A 25,611-nucleotide genomic window follows, 5' to 3' on the forward strand; every position below is an offset into this window, starting at 1 on the left:
TCAATGACTATATAACAAACTATCAATCTACTGTCTTCTCTTTATCAATGACCATCTATATAACTAACTATCAATCTACTGTCTTCTCTTTATCAATGACTAATAACAAACTATCAATCTACTGTCTTCTTTATCAATGACCATCTATATAACTAACTATCAATCTACTGTCTTCTCTTTATCAATGACCATCTATATAACTAACTATCAATCTACTGTCTTCTCTTTATCAATGACTATATAACAAACTATCAATCTACTGTCTTCTCTTTATCAATGACTATATAACAAACTATCAATCTACTGTCTTCTCTTTATCAATGACCATCTATATAACTATCAATCTACTGTCTTCTCTTTATCAATGACCATCTATATAACTAACTATCAATCTACTGTCTTCTCTTTATCCTCCCAGTTGAGCTGGCACTGGAAGATGTGGAGCCAAACACAAACCACATACAACAACTCAACGGGTCCAACCACATGGTCAGACAGGAGAACGGAAACCAGGACAATTCAAAGGAGAACCATGTTGAAGAGGTGGAGGAGAACCATGTTGAAGTGGAAGAGGAGAACCATGTTGAAGAGGAGGAGGAGGAGAACCATGTTGAAGAGGAGGAAGAACCATGTTGAAGTGGAAGAGGAGAACCATGTTGAGGAGGAGGAGGAGAACCATCTGAGGAGGAGAGAGAGAACCATGTTGAAGAGGTGGAGGATAACCATGTTGAGGAGGAGGAGGAGGAGAACCATGTTGAGGAGGAGGAGGAGAAACCATGTTGAAGAGGTGAGGGGAACTGTGTTGAGAGAGGAGGAGGATGATGTTGAAGAGGAGGAGGAGGACCATGTTGAAGAGGAGATAGAGGACCATGTTGAAGAGGAGGAAAGACCATTTGAAGAGGAGGAGGAAGAAGACCATGTTGAAGGGGAGGAGGAGGGACCATGTTGAAGAAGTGGAGGAGGACGACCATGTTGAAGAGGAGGAGGAGGAGGAGGAGGACAATGTTGAAGAGGAGGAGGAGGACCATGTTGAAGAGTGGGGAGGAGAACCATGTTGAAGAGGTGGAGAGAGACACCATGTTGAAGAGGAGGCAGAAGAAGATAGAGGAGAGGAGGATGTCAAAGATAACGGGGATGTGGAGAACCAAAATGGAGAACAAGACTGTGTGGGGGGAAGAGCAGAAGGAAGGAGAGAAGAAGGAGGAGGAGGAGGAAGAAGGAGGGGACAGGAGGAGGAAGAAAGAGAGGAACAGGAGGAAGAAGGAGAGGAAAAGAAGGAGAAAGAAGAGGAGAGGAGGATGAGGAGGAATGAAGGAGAGGAAAGAAGGAGGGAGGGGGAGAAAGAAGAGGAGGAGGAGGAGAGAAAGAAGGAGAGGAGGGGGAGAAAGAAGAGGAGGAGGAGGAGAAAGAAGGAGAGGAAGGGGGAGAAAGAAGAGGAGGAGAGGAGGAGAAAGAAGGAGAGAGAGGAGGGAGGGAGAAGAAAGAAGAGGAGGAGGAGGAGAAAGAAGATGAGGAGGGGAGAAAAAGAAAAGGAGAAAAGAGGAGGAGGAGGAGGAGGAGGAGGAGGAGGGGAGAAAGAAGGAGTAGAAGAAAGAGGAAAAGGAGGAAGGAGATGAGAAGTAGGAAAAGTTAGTTGGAAATGAGGAGATCAAAAAAGAAGAATAGATAAAGAGAGAAGAGAAGCTAAATCAGACCCAGTGAATGAGAGAGAGTGGAGAAGAGGAGGAGAGATGGAGAAGAGGAGAGGAGAGATGGAGGAAGAGGAGGAGAGATGAGGGAAAGAGAAGAGAGATGGAAGAAGAGATATGGAGGAAGAGCGATGGAGGAAGTGTTGCAGGTGTGAGGTAGCTAGCTAGTAAACATTTTCCCACCGTGGAACAAAGTGATGTCACCTGCCCTGACACCCGAGGCAGTGTCTGCCTCACCCCAACCAAGGCCCTGACACCCGAGGCAGTGTCTGCCTCACCCCAACCAAGGCCCTGACACCCGAGGCAGTGTCTGCCTCACCCCAACCAAGGCCCTGACACCCGAGGCAGTGTCTGCCTCGCCCCAACCAAGTCCCTGACACCCGAGGCAGTGTCTGCCTCGCCCCAACCAAGTCCCTGACACCCGAGGCAGTGTCTGCCTCGCCCCAACCAAGGCCCTGACACACCGAGGCAGTGTCTGCCTCGCCCCAACCAAGGCCATGAACTGTGTCCCAAATGGCAACCTATTCCCTTTATACTGCACAAAGGGCTCTGGTCAAAAGTAGTGCACTACATAGGGAATAGGTTGGCATTTGGAATGCAGTCGTTCAGTCTTCATGACCTGTAGCCTTTGTACATGGAGACCACTGCCACCAGGGGGAACCTTCTTTTAACAGCTATTTTGTAGCACTACGGACTATTAAGACTGTAACACACACTGTAACACCCACCGGCCAGCACATGCAAAACAATAAACAATGCTCTTTCGGACTCCATTGGACTATTAAACATGGAGACGGGTGAAGTTGCCCCTAGACACTGATCTTGGGTCAGTTTAACATTGTCCCCCACCACCCACCCCCACTAATAGTTAAGGTTAGGATTGGGGGAGGGGGAAGCTGATCCTAGATCTGTACCTATAGGGCATTCTGGAGCAAGAACACACTGGAACACTTTATTTGGATCCACAGTCTGAGCATCAAGAAAGAAAATAACCCAATATAGAGGTTAAAGGTCACGTTGATTCCTGCCACCATAGAGATGTTAAGAGATCGCCAACATTGTATTCTGTCCCATTATGGCGTCTTTGACAGACGACCATAATGCACAGACTGTGGCCATCTCCATTTTGAAGTAGTTCATTTTTTCCTTCTTCTACTCCTTCTATGAGTTGGTAAACAAACTGAAAGGGTGCGTACTGCCACCTGGAGGGTGTTATTTAAACAGGCACAAAGCCAAGGTTGGCGATTCACAGCCACCTGGAGGGTGTCATTTAAACAGGCACAAAGCCAAGGTTGGCGATTCACAGCCACCTGGAGGGTGTCATTTAAACAGGCACAAAGCCAAGGTTGGCGATTCACAGCCACCTGGAGGGTGATATTTAAACAGGCACAAAGCCAAGGTTGGCGATTCACAGCCACCTGGAGGGTGATATTTAAACAGGCACAAAGCCAAGGTTGGCGATTCACAGTTACCTGGAGGGTGTCATTTAAACAGGCACAAAGCCAAGGTTGGCGATTCCTTCACAGCCCTGGAGGGTGTGATATTAATTTTATAAACCGGCACAAAGGCCAAGGATTGTGCGATTCACAAGCCTCACAGCCACATGGAGGGGTGATATTTAAACAGGCACAAAAGCCAAGGTTGGGCATTCAGCTGCCCGCCCCACCCCCCCCCCCCCCCCCCCCCCCCCCCCCCCCCCCCCCACACCTTGTGACACTCGATGGAATTGATGAGTGACTCCTTCCTTAAACCCAAGGATGTCCCTAGCCCCAGTTGACTACTTCAAACAATGGTGACGTCCTCATGTTACTGTCCATGCTACACAGGCTGTTGGGCACACTAAGATAGATAGAAGGACTTATAGGCTGTCTCCCAAATGGGGCCCTGGTCGAAAGTAGTGCACTACATAGGGAATAGGGTGCCATTTGGCCATAGGGCTGCTGGTTCGAAAGTAGTGGCAGCTACATAGGGAAATAGGGTGTCCATTGGCCATAGGGCCCTGGTCGAAAGTAGTGCACTACATAGGGAAAGGGTGGCCATTTGGACTCAGCCATGACTTACAGGTGTTGGTGTATGTAAACTTCATATCTAAAAGACAATCGTAACCCAAGACTCGTCTGGAGCTGCGTTCAACTGGACTTTTTTTCTTCCATTTTTGTCGGAATTGAAAAAAATAAATGCAAAGAGAGAGGAACCTTCTGTACCCTGAGGTCATAGTTCATCCTTTACCCTGAGGTCATGGTTCATCCTTTACCCTGAGGTCATGGTTTATCCTTTACCCTGAGGTCATGGTTCATCCTTTACCCTGAGGTCATAGTTCATCCTTTACCCTGAGGTCATGATCCATCCTTTACCCTGAGGTCATAGTTCATCCTTTACCCTGAGGTCATAGTTCATCCTTTACCCTGAGGTCATGGTTTATCCTTTACCCTGAGGTCATAGTTGATCCTTTACCCTGAGGTCATGATCCATCCTTTACCCTGAGGTCATAGTTCATCCTTTACCCTGAGGTCATAGTTCATCCTTTACCCTGAGGTCATGATCCATCCTTTACCCTGAGGTCCTAGTTCATCCTTTACCCTGAGGTCATAGTTCACATCCTTTACCCTGAGGTCATAGTTCACATCCTTTACCCTGAGGTCATAGTCCATCCTTTACCCTGAGGTCATAGTTCATCCTTTACCCTGAGGTCATAGCTCATCTTTATCCTGAGGTCATAGCTCATCCTTTACCCTGAGGTCATAGCTCATCCTTTAACCCTGAGGTCATAGCTCATCCTTTACCCTTTACTCTGGTCTAATGTAGTGCACTACAGAGGGAATAGGGAACAATTCTGGTCTAATGTAGTGCACTACAGAGGGAATAGGGAGCCATTCTGGTCAACAGTAGTGCACTACAGAGGGAATAGGGTCCCATTCTGGTCTAATGTAGTGCACTACAGAGGGAATAGGGAGCCATTCTGGTCTAATGTAGTGCACTACAGAGGGAATAGGGAGCCATTCTGGTCAACAGTAGTGCACTACAGAGGGAATAGGGTCCCATTCTGGTCTAATGTAGTGCACTACAGAGGGAATAGGGTCCCATTCTGGTCTAATGTAGTGCACTACAGAGGGAATAGGGAGCCATTCTGGTCTAATGTAGTGCACTACAGAGGGAATAGGGGAGCCATTCTGGTCAACAGTAGTGCACTACAGAGGGAATAGGGTGCCATTCTGGTCAACAGTAGTGCACTACAGAGGGAATAGGGAGGCCATTCTGGTCTAATGTAGTGCACTACAGAGGGAATAGGGTCCCATTCTGGTCAACAGTAGTGCACTACAGAGGGAATAGGGTGACATTCTGGTCAACAGTAGTGCACTACAGAGGGAATAGGGAACCATTCTGGTCTAATGTAGGCACTACAGAGGGAATAGGGAGCCATTCTGGTCTAATGTAGTGCACTACAGAGGGAATAGGGAGCCATTCTGGTCTAATGTAGTGCACTACAGAGGGAATATGGAGCCATTCTGGTCTAATGTAGTGCACTACAGAGGGGAATAGGGTCCCATCTGGTCTAATGTATGGCACTACAGAGGGAATAGGGAGCCATTCTGGTCAACAGTAGTGCACTACAGAGGGAATAGGGAGCCATTCTGGTCAACAGTAGTGCACTACAGAGGGAATAGGGAACCATTCTGGTCTAATGTAGTGCACTACAGAGGGAATAGGGTGCCATTCTGGTCTAATGTAGTGCACTACAGAGGGAATAGGGAGCCATTCTGGTCTAATGTAGTTGCACTACAGAGGGAATAGGGAGCCATTCTGGTCTAATGTAGTGCACTACAGAGGGAATAGGGAGCCATTCTGGGTCTAATGTAGTGCACTACAGAGGGAATAGGGAACCATTCTGGTCAAGCAGTAGTGCACTACAGAGGGAATAGGGAGCCATTCTGGTCTAATGTAGTGCCTACAGAGGGAATAGGGTCCCATTCTGGTCTAATGTAGTGCACTACAGAGGGAATAGGGTCCCATTCTGGTCTAATGTAGTGCACTACAGAGGGGAATAGGGAACCATTCTGGTCAACAGTAGTGCACTACAGAGGGGAATAGGGTCCCATTCTGGTCAACAGTAGTGCACTACAGAGGGAATAGGGTCCCATTCTGGTCTAATGTAGTGCACTACAGAGGGGAATAGGGAGCCATTCTGGTCTAATGTAGTGCACTACAGAGGGAATAGGGTGCCATTCTGGTCAACAGTAGTGCACTACAGAGGGAATAGGGAACCATTCTGGTCTAATGTAGTGCACTACAGAGGGAATAGGGAGCCATTCTGGTCTAATGTAGTGCACTACAGAGGGAATAGGGAGCCATTCTGGTCTAATGTAGTGCACTACAGAGGGAATAGGGATCCATTCTGGTCAACAGTAGTGCACTACAGAGGGAATAGGGAGGCCATTCTGGTCTAATGTAGTGGCACTACAGAGGGAATAGGGTGCCATTCTGGTCAACAGTAGTGCACTACAGAGGGAATAGGGAACCATTCTGGTCTAATGTAGTGCACTACAGAGGGAATAGGGAGCCATTTCTGGTCTAATGTAGTGCACTACAGAGGGAATAGGGAGCCATTCTGGTCTAATGTAGTGCACTACAGAGGGAATATGGAGCCATTCTGGTCTAATGTAGTGCACTACAGAGGGAATAGGGTCCCATTCTGGTCTAATGTAGTGCACTACAGAGGGAATAGGGAGCCATTCTGGTCAACAGTAGTGCACTACAGAGGGAATAGGGAGCCATTCTGGTCAACAGTAGTGCACTACAGAGGGAATAGGGAACCATTCTGGTCTAATGTAGTGCACTACAGAGGGAATAGGGTGCCATTCTTGGTCTAATGTAGTGCACTACAGAGGGAATATGGAGCCATTCTGGTCTAATGTAGTGCACTACAGAGGGAATAGGGAGCCATTCTGGTCTAATGTAGTGCACTACAGAGGGAATAGGGAGCCATTCTGGTCTAATGTAGTGCACTACAGAGGGAATAGGGAACCATTCTGGTCAACAGTAGTGCACTACAGAGGGAATAGGGAGCCATTCTGGTCTAATGTAGTGCACTACAGAGGGAATAGGGTCCCATTCTGGTCTAATGTAGTGCACTACAGAGGGAATAGGGTCCCATTCTGGTCTAATGTAGTGCACTACAGAGGGAATAGGGAACCATTCTGGTCAACAGTAGTGCACTACAGAGGGAATAGGGTCCCATTCTGGTCAACAGTAGTGCACTACAGAGGGAATAGGGTCCCATTCTGGTCTATGTAGTGGCACTACAGAGGGAATAGGGAGCCATTCTGGTCTAATGTAGTGCACTACAGAGGGAATAGGGGTGGCCATTCTGGTCTAATGTAGTGCACTACAGAGGGAATAGGGATCCATTCTGGTCAACAGTAGTGCACTAGCAGAGGGAATAGGGAGCCATTCTGGTCTAATGTAGTGCACTACAGGGGGAATAGGGTCCCATTCTGGTCAACAGTAGTGCACTACAGAGGGAATAGGGAACAATTATGGTCAACAGTAGTGCACTACAGAGGGAATAGGGAGCCATTCTGGTCTAATGTAGTGCACTACAGAGGGAATAGGGTCCCATTCTGGTCAACAGTAGTGCACTACAGAGGGAATAGGGAGCCATTCTAGTCAACAGTAGTGCACTACAGAGGGAATAGGGTGGCCATTCTGGTCAACAGTAGTGGCACTACAGAGGGAATAGGGAGCCACTCTGGTCAACAGTAGTGCACTACAGAGGGAATAGGGTCCCATTCTGGTCTAATGTAGTGCACTACAGAGGGAATAGGGAGCCATTCTGGCCTAATGTAGTGCACTACAGAGGGAATAGGGAGCCATTCTGGTCTAATGTAGTGCACTACAGAGGGAATAGGGAGCCATTCTGGTCTGATGTAGTGCACTACAGAGGGAATAGGGAGCCATTCTGGTCTAATGTAGTGCACTACAGAGGGAATAGGGAGCCATTCTGGTCAACGGTAGTGCACTACAGAGCGTAGGGTGTAATTTGGGACGCCGCCGGGGTCTTCCACCACCTCTGTTGTTTTGTATATCTGTATTTGGCACTTTATCAGACGGACACACCCTGCTGCATATCTGCATTAAATATTTAACAATAAATATGTCTGCTAAATGTGGATAAAATAACTGACTGTGATCTTCCTGGGGGGGGGGGGGAATAACTGACTGTGATCTTCCTGGGGGGGGGGGGGGGGTGTACCAATATTAAGTGTACACTCATACACTTGTTCACTACTTCCCACCAATCTCAATGCATTGTACTGGTGGAGGCGTGTCATTTCTTTTCAGTGAAGGGGAAATGAACAAAGAGCAACACGTCGGGGAGGAAGGAGAGTCCATTGGCAAATACAGTCAGGGATGAATTGATTGGATGAAAAAGCTCCGTGGGCAGAGCTTTGTGACAGGCCAGTGTGCGAGGTTTACTACAGGGAGAGTCAAATAAGAACATGCAGGATGGAGGGCATTTACACAAGGGTTGTGACCCATAAGTTTGACAGTTTGAAGGGTTGTGACCCATAAGTTTGACAGTTTGAAGGGTTGTGACCCATAAGTTTGACAGTTTGAAGGGTTGTGACCCATAAGTTTGACAGTTTGAAGGGTTGTGACCCATAAGTTTGACAGTTTGAAGGGTTGTGACCCATAAGTTTGACAGTTTGAAGGGTTGTGACCCATAAGGTTGACAGTTTGAAGGGTTGTGACCCATAAGGTTGACAGTTTGAAGGGTTGTGACCCACATGGTTGCCAGTTTGAATCCCAGTTGTTTTACAACATTAACTAAACAACTTTTTAATCTACTGAATTTCTAAATGAGTGATTGATTGGTGCTTTCCCCCCTGCTAGTGCAGTAATCTTGTGGACTAGGAACTGGGATAGGGACCAGGTTACAGGTTCTAATCTTGTGGACTAGGCACTGGGATAGGGACCAGAAGGTTGCAGGTTCTAATCTTGTGGACTAGGCACTGGGATAGGGACCAGAAGGTTGCAGGTTCTAACCTTGTGGACTAGGCACTGGGATAGGGACCAGAAGGTTACAGGTTCTAATCTTGTGGACTAGGAACTGTTATAGGGACCAGGTTACAGGTTCTAATCTTGTGGACTATGAACTGGGATAGGGACCAGAAGGTTACAGGTTCTAATCTTGTGGACTAGGAACTGGGATAGGGACCAGGTTACAGGTTCTAATCTTGTGGACTATGAACTGGGATAGGGACCAGAAGGTTACAGGTTCTAATCTTGTGGACTAGGAACTGGGATAGGGACCAGAAGGTTGCCGGTTCTAATCTTGTGGACTAGGAACTGGGATAGGGACCAGAGGGTTACAGGTTCTAATCTTGTGGACTAGGAACTGGGATAGGGACCAGAAGGTTACAGGTTCTAATCTTGTGGACTAGGAACTGGGATAGGGACCAGAAGGTTGCAGGTTCTAATCTTGTGGACTAGGCACTGGGATAGAGACCAGAAGGTTGCAGGTTCTAATCTTGTGGACTAGGAACTGGGATAGGGACCAGGTTACAGGTTCTAATCTTGTGGACTAGGAACTGGGATAGGGACCAGAAGGTTACAGGTTCTAATCTTGTGGACTAGGAACTGGGATAGGGACCAGAAGGTTACAGGTTCTAATCTTGTAGACTAGGAACTGGGATAGGGACCAGAAGGTTGCAGGTTCTAATCTTGTGGACTAGGCACTGGGATAGAGACCAGAAGGTTGCAGGTTCTAATCTTGTGGACTAGGAACTGAGATAGGGACCAGAAGGTTACAGGTTCTAATCTTGTAGACTAGGCACTGGGATAGGGACCAGAAGGTTACAGGTTCTAATCTTGTAGACTAGGCACTGGGATAGGGACCAGAAGGTTGCAGGTTCTAATGTTGTGGACTAGGCACTGGGATAGGGACCAGATGGTTGCAGGTTCTAACCTTATGGACTAGGAACTGGGATAGGGACCAGGTTACAGGTTCTAATCTTGTGGACTAGGAACTGGGATAGGGACCAGAAGGTTACAGGTTCTAATCTTGTGGACTAGGAACTGGGATAGGGACCAGGTTACAGGTTCTCATCTTGTGGACTAGGCACTGGGATAGGGACCAGAAGGTTGCAGGTTCTAATCTTGTGGACTAGGCACTGGTATAGGGACCAGAAGGTTGCAGGTTCTAATCTTATGGACTAGGCACTGGGATAGGGACCAGAAGGTTACAGGTTCTAATCTTGTAGACTAGGCACTGGGATAGGGACCAGAAGGTTACAGGTTCTAATCGTGTGGACTAGGCACTGGGATAGGGACCAGAAGGTTACAGGTTCTAATCTTGTGGACTAGGCACTGGGATAGGGACCAGAAGGTTACAGGTTCTAATCTTGTGGACTAGGAACTGGGATAGGGACCAGAAGGTTACAGGTTCTAATCTTGTGGACTAGGAACTGGGATAGGGATCAGAAGGTTACAGGTTCTAATCTTGTGGACTAGGAACTGGGATAGGGAGCCGAAGGTTACAGGTTCTAATCTTGTGGACTAGGAACTGGTATAGGGATCAGAAGGTTACAGGTTCTAATCTTGTGGACTAGGCACTGGGATAGGGACCAGAAGGTTACAGGTTCTAATCCTGAATGACCACAGAAGACTTCCAGATAAGAACAGCATTCTATGTTTTATTGATCACAGATTTCAGAGTGTCGTATCTGAGGCATCAATCAATCAGACGATGAACAAAAACACAACAAGCAGCTCACACAGGAGCCAGGTGAACAACAGGTCAGTAGAAGAGGCACCTGGTTCACCTGGTCTAGTTCGGTAGAAAATGGTGGAGAAACATAACCCAGGTGGGTCATTTGGCACCGAGTTGACAAAGCCGGGTCAATCAGACAAACACAAGAACACACAAATGGACACACCCACACCTAACACTAGACTGGTCTCCCAGAGCCTACTTCAAATACTAAATAAATATCAGTTTTTAAGAACCTCCAAGGATGACCGCATATCAAAAGTAAATACACACGCATCACATGACCAACTACATGACATCATGGCGGTCAAGGCAGCAATCGCAGAGGGTTCCACATTATGCTGCAGAACCTTTCTCTATCAGGTACCACAATATTTCTCTGTCAGGTTCTAGAATGTCTCTCTCTCTCAGGTTCTAGAATGTCTCTCTGTCAGGTTCTAGAATTCCATGCAGGGTTCTCTCAGATCAGAGGCCCATCCAGGTGACCCAGTCAGGGAAGTCCTCCACCTCTCCCATCTCACTGAGGCTCTGCTCTCCATCACCGTGGACCAGGGTCAGCTTGTAGCGCAGACGTACCTTACGCTGGAGGGAGATAACACACAAACCATCACCATTCTAATCAAACACACCTAACCCTGGAGGGAGATAACACACAAACCATCACCATTCTAATCAAACACACCTGACGCTGGGAGGGAGATAACACACAAACCATCACCATTCCATCAAACACACTGACGCTAGAGGGAGATAACAGACGCTGGCGGGAGATAACACACAAACCATCACTATTCTAATAAAACACACCTAACGCTGGAGGGAGATAACACACAAATCACCACCATTCCATCAAAGGCACATTGTCAACAAGCCACGGCACTTGACATTAACAGTTAATAAACTCTTGAGATAGACCAAGACTGCCTTTAAAAGCCACATTGTTGACAATGAAGTTCACTTGTTGATGATGAGCCTTATGAATGAATGCCGGCCAAGTCACAGGTCTGACGGTAACAAAACAATGTGTTTCCAGTGTGTCAGGTTGAGCAGTAGACTCACCCTGTGTGGGTTGGAGAGGAGCAGTATCTGTGAGAGGGCAGCAGGGGGCAGCAGAGGGTTGTAGGAGGGGAGGTCATTCCCTGAAGACGGCTGGAGCTTCACTGTCATAGTCTGGAGGACAGACAGGGAGATCAGTCGGCTAGCCAGTGATTCAGTCAGCCAGTCATTCAGTCAACCAGACAGTCATTCAGTAAGATCAATGACTCAATCAATGAATCAATCAGTCCATCAAATCAATCAGTCCAGGGTTCCCACACCTTCTTAATTAAACATCAAATTCAAGGACTTTTCAAGGACTTTCCAGGCCCAATTCCCTCAAATTCAAGGACTTTCCAGGCCCAATTCCCTCAAATTCAAGGACTTTCCAGGCCCAATTCCCTCAAGCAAGGACTTTCCAGGCCCAATTCCCTAAAATTCAAGGACTTTCCAGGCCCAATTCCCTCAAATTCAAGGACTTTCCAGGCCCAATTCCCTCAAATTCAAGGACTTTCCAGGCCCAATTCCCTCAAGCAAGGACTTTCCAGGCCCAATTCCCTCAAATTTAAGGACCCGTGGGAACTCTGACAGTCAGTCATTCAATCAGTCAACCAGTCATTGATGGAAACAAAGGATTCATTAGACAAGGAGAGAGATTGTTTAAAGTTAGAAAATGTAGGAGTTTAAAAATGTCTTGTCCATATTTGGGCGTTTGTCTGTTACCTTGGGAACAGCAGCCTGAAACAGGATGTCTTTAACAGGAAGTGCGGAGGTGTTCACCGTGGAGACGATAACCACAGCAACGTTAGGGTGTCCCGGGGGCGGGTCTTTGGCAAAATGGAGGGAAACATGGACGCCATTCTGGTCGTACACTGTGATTGGCTCCAATCGACCTATCGGAGACATTCAGGAAATGAACACCTCAGACGTGCCAACAGAGAACAGATGACTTGAAATAGAAAAGACCAGAGGTATCCATTAACATGAATGACTACAGACAACTGTAGTGACACCACTAACTCCTAGTGTGCATCCAAAATGGCTCCTTATATAGTGCACCCATAGGCTCTGGTCAAGAGAAGTGCACTATAAAGGAATTAGGATGCAATTTGGGACACACACCTATTCTGTGTATTACTGCGTTTAAAAGATCTTAAGAAAAGGACAAAAACTAGGGCTATGTTCCAAATGTTTCCCTTTTATCAGTTAGCCCTGGTTAAAAACAGTGCACTCTATAGGGAATAGTGTGCCATTTTAGGACAAAACCTTACTTGGTTTAATGGATTCCAGTGGGACGTGGATCTCTGCTAAGGATTCTGGGAGATTGAAACTCTCTGATTTCACTGGAGATCCTGACTCTGTCATTGGCTGACTCTGTGAGTTTGATGGTGATCCTGACATCACAATTGGACGATTCTGAAGGCACGCCCTGACAGGAAGAAGAAAAGATTGAATCGTCACGGTAACTATGTCTCTCGCTCTCTTTCTCAATCCATCCATCCATCCATCCCTCACCAGTCAGCTCCATTTGACGAGCCACTGCCGCAACCCCGGGCCACCAGTGGGTGGTCTCTCCCTCCACACCCCCACGTGGTCAGGGAATGGTCTCTCCCTGTGTTCTCCTCTCCTAGTCTCATCTGAAATAAGGAGAAACAGGCATCTGTGTTGAAGAGGAACAAATCAGTGTAAATATGATCTGGTGTTGTTGTGAACCCCTTGGGCCATGGTCAAAAGTAGTGCACTATGTAGGGAATAGGGTTCCATTTTGGTCAAAAGTAGTGCACTATGTAGGGAATAGGGAACCATTCTGGTCAAAAGTAGTGTACTATGTAGGGAATAGGGTGCCATTCTGGTCAAAAGTAGTGCACTATGTAGGGAATAGGGTGCCATTCTGGTCAAAAGTAGTGTACTATGTAGGGAATAGGGTGCCATTCTGGTCAAAAGTAGTGCACTATGTAGGGAATAAGGTGCCATTCTGGTCAAAAGTAGTGCACTATATAGGGAATAGGGTGCTATTCCGGTCAAAAGTAGTGCACTATATAGGGAATAGGGTGCTATTCCGGTCAAAAGTAGTGCACTATATAGGGAATAGGGTGCTATTCCGGTCAAAAGTAGTGCACTATGTAGGGAATAGGGTGCCATTCTAGTCAAAAGTAGTGCACTATGTAGGGAATAGGGTGCCATTCTGGTCAAGTAGTGCACTATATAGGGAATAGGGTGCTATTCCGGTCAAAAGTAGTGCACTATGTAGGGAATAGTGAGCCATTCTAGTCAAAAGTAGTGCACTATGTAGGGAATAGGGAGCCATTTAGGGCGCATCCAGAGGTAACTGGTACCTGGAGTAGTTCATGGTAGTACGTGCTGCTCTGGCTTTGAGACGATGCCGGTTTATCCAGCTCTGAATAAAGAACACACGTATCCCTGTTAACATTAGACACAGAACCTCATCACCAACACACGTCAACACAAACACCACTACAGTCCAGATACAGGAAGTGAATACTGTTTCACAACACATCTGGATCATGATGACATCACAGCAGAAACATCCACATCAAAAGGAGAGGGGGAGGGACGTTCTAAAGAAACAGAACCTGTACGAACCTGTCACGTCCAGATCGATTAGAGATAGGGGAGTACTGTTGAGCCGTTGACGGGAGAGAGGAGAGGAGGGAGGAGGGGTGCCAAGCCGAGGCTGGGGGGTAGAGGAGGAGGACAGGAAGGAGGAGACGTGGTGGGGAGGTGAGACGGAGGAAGACATGTCTTTAGAAGGTGGTCTATGTGTCTGTGGAGAGTCCAGGGCTGACAGGTCTATTAGATGGTAACACTTTATCTCTCTGGGGCTGCTGGGACCTGGGGATGGAGACTATATGAAAATACAACCACTGAGATTCACACTGAAACAACACGTCCTCTATGATGTCACACTAGAACAGAACACTAGAACACACAGGTAGGTACTCTGTCGTAGGGATAGAGACAACACTAGAACAGAACACAGAACACTAGAACACAGAACACTAGAACACACAGGTAGATACTCTGTCGTAGGGATAGAGACAACACTAGAACAGAACACAGAACACTAGAACACACAGGTAGGTATTCTGTCCTAGGGACAGAGACAACACTAGAACAGAACACAGAACACTAGAACACACAGGTAGGTTCTCTGTCCTAGGGATAGAGACAACACTAGAACAGAACACAGAACACTAGAACACAGAACACTAGAACACACAGGTAGGTACTCTGTCCTAGGGATAGAGTCAACACTAGAACACAGAACACTAGAACACAGAACACTAGAACACACAGGTAGGTACTCTGTCCTAGTGATAGAGTCAACACTAGAACACAGAACACTAGAACACACAGGTAGGTACTCTGTCCTAGGGATAGAGTCAACACTAGAACACAGAACACACAGAACACTAGAACACACAGGTAGGTATTCTGTCCTAGGGACAGAGACAACACTAGAACAGAACACAGAACACTAGAACACACAGGTAGGTACTCTGTCCTAGGGATAGAGTCAACACTAGAACACAGAACACTAGAACACAGAACACTAGAACACACAGGTAGGTACTCTGTCCTAGGGATAGAGACAACACTAGAACACACAGGTAGGTACTCTGTCCTAGGGATAGAGACAACACTAGAACACACAGGTAGGTACTCTGTCCTAGGGATAGAGACAACACTAGAACACACAGGTAGGTACTCTGTCCTAGGGATAGAGACAACACTCCCCTGACATGACAACACAGAGACATTCAGACTGAAACACCACTACAACACACACAAGGTTCTCTGCCAAATTGAAAACCTTGGAGGGGGGAGGAACAAACACAAGACAACACACCCTGTTAGTAGACCTGTACACCCTGTTAGTAGACAATGTATGAGTGGTGTAGAGTGGAGCTAGACAGATGTACCGTTGTTTATGGAGCGCTCTCCACCACCTCCTCCTCTCATCCTGTTGCTCTCTCTCCCCCCCATCATGTCTTTATACATGTTGACCACCAGGGTCAGCTCATCATTGGCCCTCAGGATCTGAGCTGGAATGGAAGGAACACAACATGGAAGACAAGAATGAACAGAACATAAAATACAATAAATAGGGCATCAGGTAGCCTAGCTATCAGTTAGAGCATTGGGTCAGTAACCAGCAGGTAGCCTAGCTATCAGTTAGAGCATTGGGTCAGTAACCAGCAGGTAGCCTAGCTATCAGTTAGAGCATTGGGTCAGTAACCAGCAGGTAGCCTAGCTATCAGTTAGAGCATTGGGTCAGTAACCAGCAGGTAGCCTAGCTAGCAGGTAGAGCATTGGGTCAGTAACCAGCAGGTAGCCTAGCTATCAGTTAGAGCATTGGGTCAGTAACCAGCAGGTAGCCTAGCTATCAGTTAGAGCATTGGGTCAGTAACCAGCAGGTAGCCTAGCTAGCAGGTAGAGCATTGGGTCAGTAACCAGTAGGTAACCTAGCTAGCAGGTAGAGCATTGGGTCAGTAACCAGCAGGTAGCCTAGCTAGCAGGTAGAGCATTGGGTCAGTAACCAGCAGGTAGCCTAGCTAGCAGGTAGAGCATTGGGTCAGTAACCAGCAGGTAGCCTAGCTAGCAGGTAGAGCATTGGGTCAGTAGCCTAGCTATCAGTTAGAGCATTGGGTCAGTAACCAGCAGGTAGCCTAGCTAGCAGGTAGAGCATTGGGTCAGTAGCCTAGCTATCAGTTAGAGCATTGGGTCAGTAGCCTAGCTATCAGTTAGAGCATTGGGTCAGTAACCAGCAGGTAGCCTAGCTATCAGTTAGAGCATTGGGTCAGTAACCAGCAGGTAGCCTAGCTATCAGTTAGAGCATTGGGTCAGTAACCAGCAGGTAGCCTAGCTAGCAGGTAGAGCATTGGGTCAGTAGCCTAGCTATCAGTTAGAGCATTGGGTCAGTAGCCTAGCTATCAGTTAGAGCATTGGGTCAGTAACCAGCAGGTAGCCTAGCTAGCGGTTAGAGCATTGGGTCAGTAACCAGCAGGTAGCCTAGCTATCAGTTAGAGCATTGGGTCAGTAACCAGCAGGTAACCTAGCTATCAGTTAGAGCATTGGGTCAGTAACCAGCAGGTAGCCTAGCTATCAGTTATAGCATTGGGTCAATAACCAGCAGGTAGCCTAGCTAGCAGTTAGAGCATTGGGTCAGTAACCAGCAGGTAACCTAGCTATCAGTTAGAGCATTGGGTCAGTAACCAGCAGGTAGCCTAGCTATCAGTTAGAGCATTGGGTCAGTAGCCTAGCTATCAGTTAGAGCATTGGGTCAGTAACCAGCAGGTAGCCTAGCTAGCAGTTAGAGCATTGGGTCAATAACCTAGCTATCAGTTAGAGCATTGGGTCAGTAACTGAAAGGTTGCTGGTTCGAATACCCAGAATACTGGCCACCCCCCAGAGCCTGGTTCCTCTCTACCTGGTACAGCCAGAAGACTGGCCTCCCCCCAGAGCCTGGTTCCTCTCTACCCGCTACAGCCAGAAGACTGGCCACCCCCCAGAGCCTGGTTCCTCTCTACCTGGTACAGCCAGAAGACTGGCCACCCCCCAGAGCCTGGTTCCTCTCTACCTGGTACAGCCAGAAGACTGGCCACCCCCCAGAGCCTGTTCCTCTCTACCCGGTACAGCCAGAAGACTGGCCACCCCCCAGAGCCTGGTTCCTCTCTACCCGGTACAGCCAGAAGACTGGCCACCCCCCAGAGCCTGGTTCCTCTCTACCTGGTACAGCCAGAAGACTGGCAACCCCCCAGAGCCTGGTTCCTCTCTACCCGGTACAGCCAGAATACTGGCCACCCCCCAGAGCCTGGTTTCTCTCTACCTGGTACAGCCAGAAGACTGGCCACCCCCCAGAGCCTGTTCCTCTCTACCTGGTACAGCCAGAAGACTGGCCACCCCCCAGAGCCTGGTTCCTCTCTACCTGCTACAGCCAGAAGACTGGCTGTACCAGAAGACTGATACATAGAGACTAAATGATCAATGTAGATCTGGATACATAGAGACTAAATGACCAACGTAGATCTGGATACATAGAGACTAAATGAGCAACGTAGATCTGGATACATAGAGACTAAATGATCAACGTAGATCTGGATACATAGAGACTAAATGACCAACGTAGATCTGGATACATAGAGACTAAATGACCAATGTAGATATGGATACATAGAGACTAAATGATCAATGTAGATCTGGATACATAGAGACTAAATGACCAACGTAGATCTGGATACATAGAGACTAAATGATCAACGTAGATCCGGATACATAGAGACTAAATGATCAACGTAGATCCGGATACATAGAGACTAAATGATCAACGTAGATCTGGATACATAGAGACTAAATGACCAACGTAGATCTGGATACATAGAGACTAAATGATCAACGTAGATCTGGATACATAGAGACTAAATGATCAACGTAGATCTGGATACATAGAGAGTAAATGATCAACGTAGATCTGGATACATAGAGAGTAAATGATCAACGTAGATCTGGATACATAGAGAGTAAATGATCAACGTAGATCTGGATACATAGAGAGTAAATGATCAACGTAGATCTGGATACATAGAGAGTAAATGATCAACGTAGATCTGGATACATAGAGAGTAAATGATCAACGTAGATCTGGATACATAGAGAGTAAATGATCAACGTAGATCTGGATACATAGAGAGTAAATGATCAACGTAGATCTGGATACATAGAGAGTAAATGATCAACGTAGATCTGGATACATAGAGAGTAAATGATCAACGTAGATCTGGATACATAGAGACTAAATGACCAACGTAGATCTGGATACATAGAGACTAAATGATCAACGTAGATCTGGATACATAGAGACTAAATGATCAACGTAGATCTGGATACATAGAGACTAAATGATCAACGTAGATCTGGATACATAGAGACTAAATGACCAACGTAGATCTGGATACATAGAGACTAAATGACCAACGTAGATCTGGATACATAGAGACTAAATGACCAACGTAGATCTGGATACATAGAGACTAAATGACCAACGTAGATCTGGATACATAGACAATCTGGATACATAGAGACTAAATAACCAATGTAGATCTGGATACATAGAGACTAAATAACCAATGTAGATCTGGATACATAGAGACTAAATGACCAACGATGATCTGGATACATAGAGACTAAATGACCAACGTAGATATGGATACATAGAGACTAAATGACCAACGTAGATCTGGATACATAGAGACTAAATGATCAACGTAGATCTGGATACATAGAGACTAAATGACCAACGTAGATCTGGATACATAGACAATCTGGATACATAGAGACTAAATAACCAATGTAGATCTGGATACATAGAGACTAAATGACCAACGATGATCTGGATACATAGAGACTAAATGACCAACGTAGATATGGATACATAGAGACTAAATGACCAACGTAGATCTGGATACATAGAGACTAAATGATCAACGTAGATCTGGATACATAGAGACTAAATGACCAATGTAGATCTGGATACATAGAGACTAAATGACCAATGTAGATATGGATACATAGAGACTAAATGATCAACGTAGATATGGATACATAGACACTAAATGATCAACGTAGATCTGGATACATAGAGACTAAATGACCAACGTAGATCTGGATACATAGACAATCTGGATACATAGAGACTAAATGACCAATGTAGATCTGGATACATAGAGACTAAATGACCAATGTAGATATGGATACATAGAGACTAAATGACCAATGCAGATCTGGATACATAGAGACTAAATGACCAACGTAGATCTGGATACATAGAGACTAAATGACCAACGTAGATCTGGATACATAGAGACTAAATTACCAACGTAGATATGGATACATAAAGACTAAATGATCAACGTAGATATGGATACATAGACACTAAATGATCAACGTAGATCTGGATACATAGAGACTAAATGACCAACGATGATCTGGATACTTAGAGACTAAATGATCAACGTAGATACGGATACATAGACACTAAATGATCAACATAGATCTGGATACATAGAGACTAAATAATAAACGTAAATTACCTAAAGCTTCGTCATCGTCGACAGTGTCACTGGCCAATCGGAAAAGGTTGGGTCTGAGCCTATCACAGCTCTCGTAGAGGGACTACAGGAAGGACAGGATACACAGTCATGTGTTAGTACCATCTGTGTACAGCACACACACACACACTATCTGTTTAGTGTACACACACACACGGTATCTGTTTAGTGTACACACACACACACACACACACGGTATCTGTTTAGTGTACACACACACACACACACGGTATCTGTTTAGTGTACACACACACACACACACGGTATCTGTTTAGTGTACACACACACACACACACACGGTATCTGTTTAGTGTACACACACACACACACACACACACACACACGCACACACACACACACGGTATCTGTTTAGTGTACACACACACACACACACACACACACACACACACACACACACCACACACGGTATCTGTTTAGTAGACACACACAGAGAAACAGCCCCATACCTTCAGGTGGTCAGTGTGGTGTGTGGAGGGCCCAGTGAGACCGTGTTGCTGTAGTAACTCTCTCAGCTGTCTGGTTCTGCTAGCGACCTCCTCCAGGGTAGAGACACGTCTAGATACAAGCTCTGCTTTCTGCTGCTCCTACAGACAAGAATACAGCAGTCAACCATCACCAACAGGTACACACACACACACAGACAGACGCACACACCAACATGCACACACACACCAACATGCACACACACACACGGTCTCACTTCTTTGATGGTGTTCTTGATCAGTCTGTTGGCTGTCTGCAGATCTTCAGGACTACTGCTCTTCAGGAGTGTGGCTAACAACTGTAAACACACACACACACATTAAGAGAGATAGGACAAGAAGATCAACTAAAAAGGTTCTCACACACACACACACACACACACACACACACACACAGATAGGACAAGAAGATCAACTAAAAAGGCTTTCTCACACACACACACACACCTTGGCCTTTTCCTCCTGGTTGAACACAGAGTCCCCAGCTCTCTGTGAGGGAGGAGGCATCACAATGGTGTCTGGGAGTTTAGGGTCCTTCTTCACAAGGCCTGAAGAACAGACACGGAGAGACAATGAGTGGTTGTTTCCCCAAACCGCCACCTGATTCTCTTTACAGAGCCCGACCTTTGACCTGGGCCCACATGTTGTAACGGTTCTGTATCATAATGGACCTTGTTTTTTTTAACCATGCGCTGGGCCTCCTGTAACTAAGCTGTAGCTGTTCTAAGGTGCTAGAGTTCTGAGGGATAACGGTTCTGAGTGGTAACAGACCTCGTTTCCTGAGTGATAGGCCTCCTGGTTCTAAGGTATAATGGTTCTGAGCGGTAACAGACCTCGTTTCCTGAGTGATAGGCCTCCTGGTTCTAAGGTATAATGGTTCTGAGCGGTAACAGACCTCGTTTCCTGAGTGATAGGCCTCTTGGTTCTAAGGTATAATGGTTCTGAGTGGTAACAGACCTCGTTTCCTGAGTGATAGGCCTCCTGGTTCTAAGGTATAATGGTTCTGAGCGGTAACAGACCTCGTTTCCTGAGTGATAGGCCTCCTGGTTCTAAGGTATAATGGTTCTGAGCGGTAACAGACCTTGTTTCCTGAGTGATAGGCCTCCTGGTTCTAAGGTATAATGGTTCTGAGCGGTAACAGACCTCGTTTCCTGAGTGATAGGCCTCTTGGTTCTAAGGTATAATGGTTCTGAGTGGTAACAGACCTCGTTTCCTGAGTGATAGGCCTCCTGGTTCTAAGGTATAATGGTTCTGAGCGGTAACAGACCTCGTTTCCTGAGTGATAGGCCTCCTGGTTCTAAGGTATAATGGTTCTGAGCGGTAACAGACCTCGTTTCCTGAGCGATAGGCCTCCTGGTTCTAAGGTATAATGGTTCTGAGCGGTAACAGACCTCGTTTCCTGAGTGATAGGCCTCTTGGTTCTAAGGTATAATGGTTCTGAGCGGTAACAGACCTCGTTTCCTGAGCGATAGGTCTCCTGGTTCTAAGGTGTAATGGTTCTGAGCGGTAACAGACCTCGTTTCCTGAGCGATAGGCCTCCTGGTTCTAAGGTATAATGGTTCTGAGCGGTAACAGACCTCGTTTCCTGAGTGATAGGCCTCCTGGTTCTAAGGTGCTAGAGTTCTGAGGTATAACGGTTCTGAGTAGCGGTTCAAAGGCTCTGAGGTGTTGTAATGGACCTTGTTTCTTCAGCATGCGGTAGGCCTCCTGAATCTTGGGTTCTTCTTTGAGCCACAAAGTCCAGCTGTACAGAACCTCCCTCACCCTCAGCTTCACCTCCGCACCACTCCACTGACCCAGGAACTGTTAACACACACACACAGTTTCAGGTTCACCTCCGCACCACGCCACTGACCCAGGAACTGTTAACACACACACACACACACACACACAGTTTCAGGTTCACCTCCGCACCACTCCACTGACCCAGGAACTGTTAACACACACACACACAGTTTCAGCTTCACTTCCGCACCACGCCACTGACCCAGGAACTGTTAACACACACACACAGTTTCAGCTTCACCTCCGCACCACTGATCCAGGAACTGCAGATCAATCAATCACATTTATTTTCTAAAGCCCTTTATACTTCAGCAGCAGTCACACAGAGCTCTACAGTAACCCAGTGTAAACTACAGTAACCCAGCCTAAACTACAGTAACCCAGCCTAAACTACAGTAACCCAGCCTAAACTACAGTAACCCAGGCTAAACTACAGTAACCCAGCCTAAACTACAGTAACCCAGCCTAAACTACAGTAACCCAGCCTAAACTACAGTAACCCAGCCTAAACCACACAGAGCTCTACAGTAACCCAGCCTAAACCACAGAGCTCTACAGTAACCCAGTCTAAACTACAGTAACCCAGCCTAAACTACAGTAACCCAGCCTAAACTACAGTAACCCTGCCTAAACCACACAGAGCTCTATAGTAACCCAGCCTAAACTACAGTAACCCAGCCTAATCTACAGTAACCCAGCCTAATCTACAGTAACCCAGCCTAAACTACAGTAACCCAGCCTAATCTACAGTAACCCAGCCTAATCTACAGTAACCCAGCCTAAACTACAGTAACCCAGCCTAAACTACAGTAACCCAGCCTAAACTACAGTAACCCAGCCTAATCTACAGTAACCCAGCCTAATCTACTGTAACCCAGCCTAAACTACAGTAACCCAGCCTAATCTACAGTAACCCAGCCTAATCTACAGTTACCCAGCCTAAACTACAATAACCCAGCCTAAACCACACAGAGCTCTACAGTAACCCAGCCTAAACTACAGTAACCCAGCCTAAACCACAAAGAGCTCTACAGTAACCCAGCCTAAACTACAGTAACCCAGCCTAAACCACACAGAGCTCTACAGTAACCCAGCCTAAACCACACAGAGCTCTACAGTAACCCAGCCTAATAGGCTTCCCAATAGGCTTCCATTTGGGATGACCACAGACATATTCCTTACAAAACCATTGGGGTTATTCATACCTTTGGAGACAGGACTTTGATGAGTTCATTGAGGAAGCGGAACTTTGCCGCCTCACTGTGGAACCTCTTCCCACAGTTGTTCATGCAGGCTTCTAGAACCTGTGGGAAACAGTGATGTCAGAATTCTATAGGTTCTACAGGAAGTGTATCTACCCCACTGTCTAGGAGCCCAAATGGAAAATCTTGTCCCTCCCAGTGAATGGAAGTGAATGAAACTAGTGGAACAGATCCCTTTAGGATCTGACCCCAGACACAGCACAGGAAATACAGTTTATATTCAACAACCTTAGTTAACCATCAACAGGCATCACATGACCCCACACACACAGCCCTAAACATTAACAATGCCTTGGTCCCAAATGTCACCCTTTGCCAGCTCTGGTCAAAAGTAGTGCACTATATAGGGAATAGGGCTCTGGTCAAAAGTAGTGGACTATATAGGGAATAGGGTTCTGGTCAAAAGTAGTGCACTATATAGGGAATAGGGCTCTGGTCAAAGGTAGTACACTATATAGGGAATAGGGCTCTGGTTAAAAGTAGTGCACTATATAGGGAATAGGGCTCTGGTCAAAAGTAGTGGACTATATAGGGAATAGGGTTCTGGTCAAAAGTAGTGCACTATATAGGGAATAGGGCTCTGGTCAAAGGTAGTGCACTATATAGGGAATAGGGCTCTGGTTAAAAGTAGTGCACTATATAGGGAATAGGGCTCTGGTTTAAAGTAGTGCACTATATAGGGAATAGGTTTCTGGTCAAAAGTAGTGCACTATATAGGGAATAGGGCTCTGGTCTATAGTAGTGCACTATATAGGGAATAGGGCTCTGGTCTAAAGTAGTGCACTATATAGGGAATAGGGCTCTGGTCTAAAGTAGTGCACTATATAGGGAATAGGGCTCTGGTCAAAAGTAGTGCACTATATAGGAAATAGGGCTCTGGTCAAAAGTAGTGCACTATATAGGGAATAGGGCTCTGGTCAAAAGTAGTGCACTATATAGGGAATAGGGCTCTGGTCTAAAGTAGTGCACTATATAGGGAATAGGGCTCTGGTCTAAAGTAGTGCACTATATAGGAAATAGGGCTCTGGTCAAAAGTAGTGCACTATATAGGGAATAGGGCTCTGGTCAAAAGTAGTGCACTATATAGGGAATAGGGCTCTGGTCTAAAGTAGTGCACTATATAGGGAATAGGGCTCTGGTCTAAAGTAGTGCACTATATAGGGAATAGGGCTCTGGTCAAAGTAGTGCACTATATAGGGAATAGGGCTCTGGTCTAAAGTAGTGCACTATATAGGGAATAGAGCTCTGGTCAAAAGTAGTGCACTATATAGGGAATAGGGCTCTGGTCAAAAGTAGTGCACTATATAGGGAATAGGGCTCTGGTCAAAAGTAGTGCACTATATAGGGAATAGGGCTCTGGTCAAAAGTAGTGCACTACATAGGGAATAGGGCTCTGGTCAAAAGTAGTGCACTACATAGGGAATAGGGCTCTGGTCAAAAGTAGTGCACTATATAGGGAATAGGGTACATTTGGTATGTAACAAAGGACGGCCCTGTGTCAACACATGCTAACACATGAAATTGTTTTGTGATGGTCATACCAAGGATCACTTAGCTATCTGATTTGGCATTTTAAGATCCCTAATGGAATCAAAGATATATATATATATATAATGTATAGGATGAAACATTGAATTTGGCATTACTGCTATTAGCCAAAAGAAATGCATTGAACAACAGATTGTCCTTAATGCTATTAGCCAATAGAAACACATGGAACAACAGATTGTCCTTAATGCTATTAGCCAATAGAAACACATGGAACAACAGATTGTCCTTAATGCTATTAGCCAATAGAAACACATGGAACAACAGATTGTCCTTAATGCCATTAGCCAATAGAAACACATGGAACAACAGATTGTCCTTAATGCTATTAGCCAATAGAAACACATGGAACAACAGATTGTCCTTAATGCTATTAGCCAATAGAAACACATGGAACAACAGATTGTCCTTAATGCCATTAGCCAATAGAAACACATGGAACAACAGATTGTCCTTAATGCTATTAGCCAATAGAAACACATGGAACAACAGATTGTCCTTAATGCTATTAGCCAATAGAAACACATGGAACAACAGATTGTCCTTAATGCCATTAGCCAATAGAAACACCTGGAACAACAGATTGTCCTTAATGCTATTAGCCAATAGAAACACATGGAACAACAGATTGTCCTTAATGCTATTAGCCAATAGAAACACATGGAACAACAGATTGTCCTTAATGCTATTAGCCAATAGAAACACATGGAACAACAGATTGTCCTTAATGCCATTAGCCAATAGAAACACATGGAACAACAGATTGTCCTTAATGCTATTAGCCAATAGAAACACATTAAACAACAGATTGTCCTTAATGCCATTAGCCAATAGAAACACCTGGAACAACAGATTGTCCTTAATGCTATTAGCCAATAGAAACACATGGAA

General features: G+C 46.0%; 1 protein-coding gene and 1 pseudogene across 2 annotated transcripts in view; one reads left to right on the forward strand and one right to left on the reverse strand.

Annotated features, from left to right (window-relative positions):
* Positions 1–636, forward strand: part of LOC109886624 (cAMP-specific 3',5'-cyclic phosphodiesterase 4C-like) — a 35,987-nt pseudogene extending 35,351 nt beyond the window's left edge.
* Positions 637–10,361: 9,725 nt separating this feature from the next.
* Positions 10,362–25,611, reverse strand: part of LOC116358901 (ADP-ribosylation factor-binding protein GGA3) — a 29,031-nt gene continuing 13,781 nt past the window's right edge. Inside the window, exons 4-17 of one of the 2 annotated variants that reach the window (XM_031811236.1) lie at positions 23,116–23,214; positions 21,805–21,928; positions 20,573–20,673; positions 20,344–20,424; positions 20,090–20,227; positions 19,605–19,686; positions 15,438–15,560; positions 14,098–14,346; positions 13,830–13,891; positions 13,009–13,130; positions 12,765–12,922; positions 12,217–12,386; positions 11,518–11,628; positions 10,362–11,040 (exon numbers count right to left, since the gene is read on the reverse strand). In XM_031811236.1, the coding sequence (XP_031667096.1) occupies positions 10,924–11,040; positions 11,518–11,628; positions 12,217–12,386; positions 12,765–12,922; positions 13,009–13,130; positions 13,830–13,891; positions 14,098–14,346; positions 15,438–15,560; positions 19,605–19,686; positions 20,090–20,227; positions 20,344–20,424; positions 20,573–20,673; positions 21,805–21,928; positions 23,116–23,214 (1,737 nt within the window). In that variant the 3' untranslated portion in view covers positions 10,362–10,923. The remainder of the gene's footprint in view (positions 11,041–11,517; positions 11,629–12,216; positions 12,387–12,764; positions 12,923–13,008; positions 13,131–13,829; positions 13,892–14,097; positions 14,347–15,437; positions 15,561–19,604; positions 19,687–20,089; positions 20,228–20,343; positions 20,425–20,572; positions 20,674–21,804; positions 21,929–23,115; positions 23,215–25,611) is intronic. The other variant, XM_031811237.1, reaches the window with a different exon arrangement.

Source organism: Oncorhynchus kisutch, unplaced genomic scaffold (assembly GCF_002021735.2).
Source record: "Oncorhynchus kisutch isolate 150728-3 unplaced genomic scaffold, Okis_V2 Okis01b-Okis20b_hom, whole genome shotgun sequence".
NCBI lineage: Eukaryota > Metazoa > Chordata > Actinopteri > Salmoniformes > Salmonidae > Oncorhynchus > Oncorhynchus kisutch.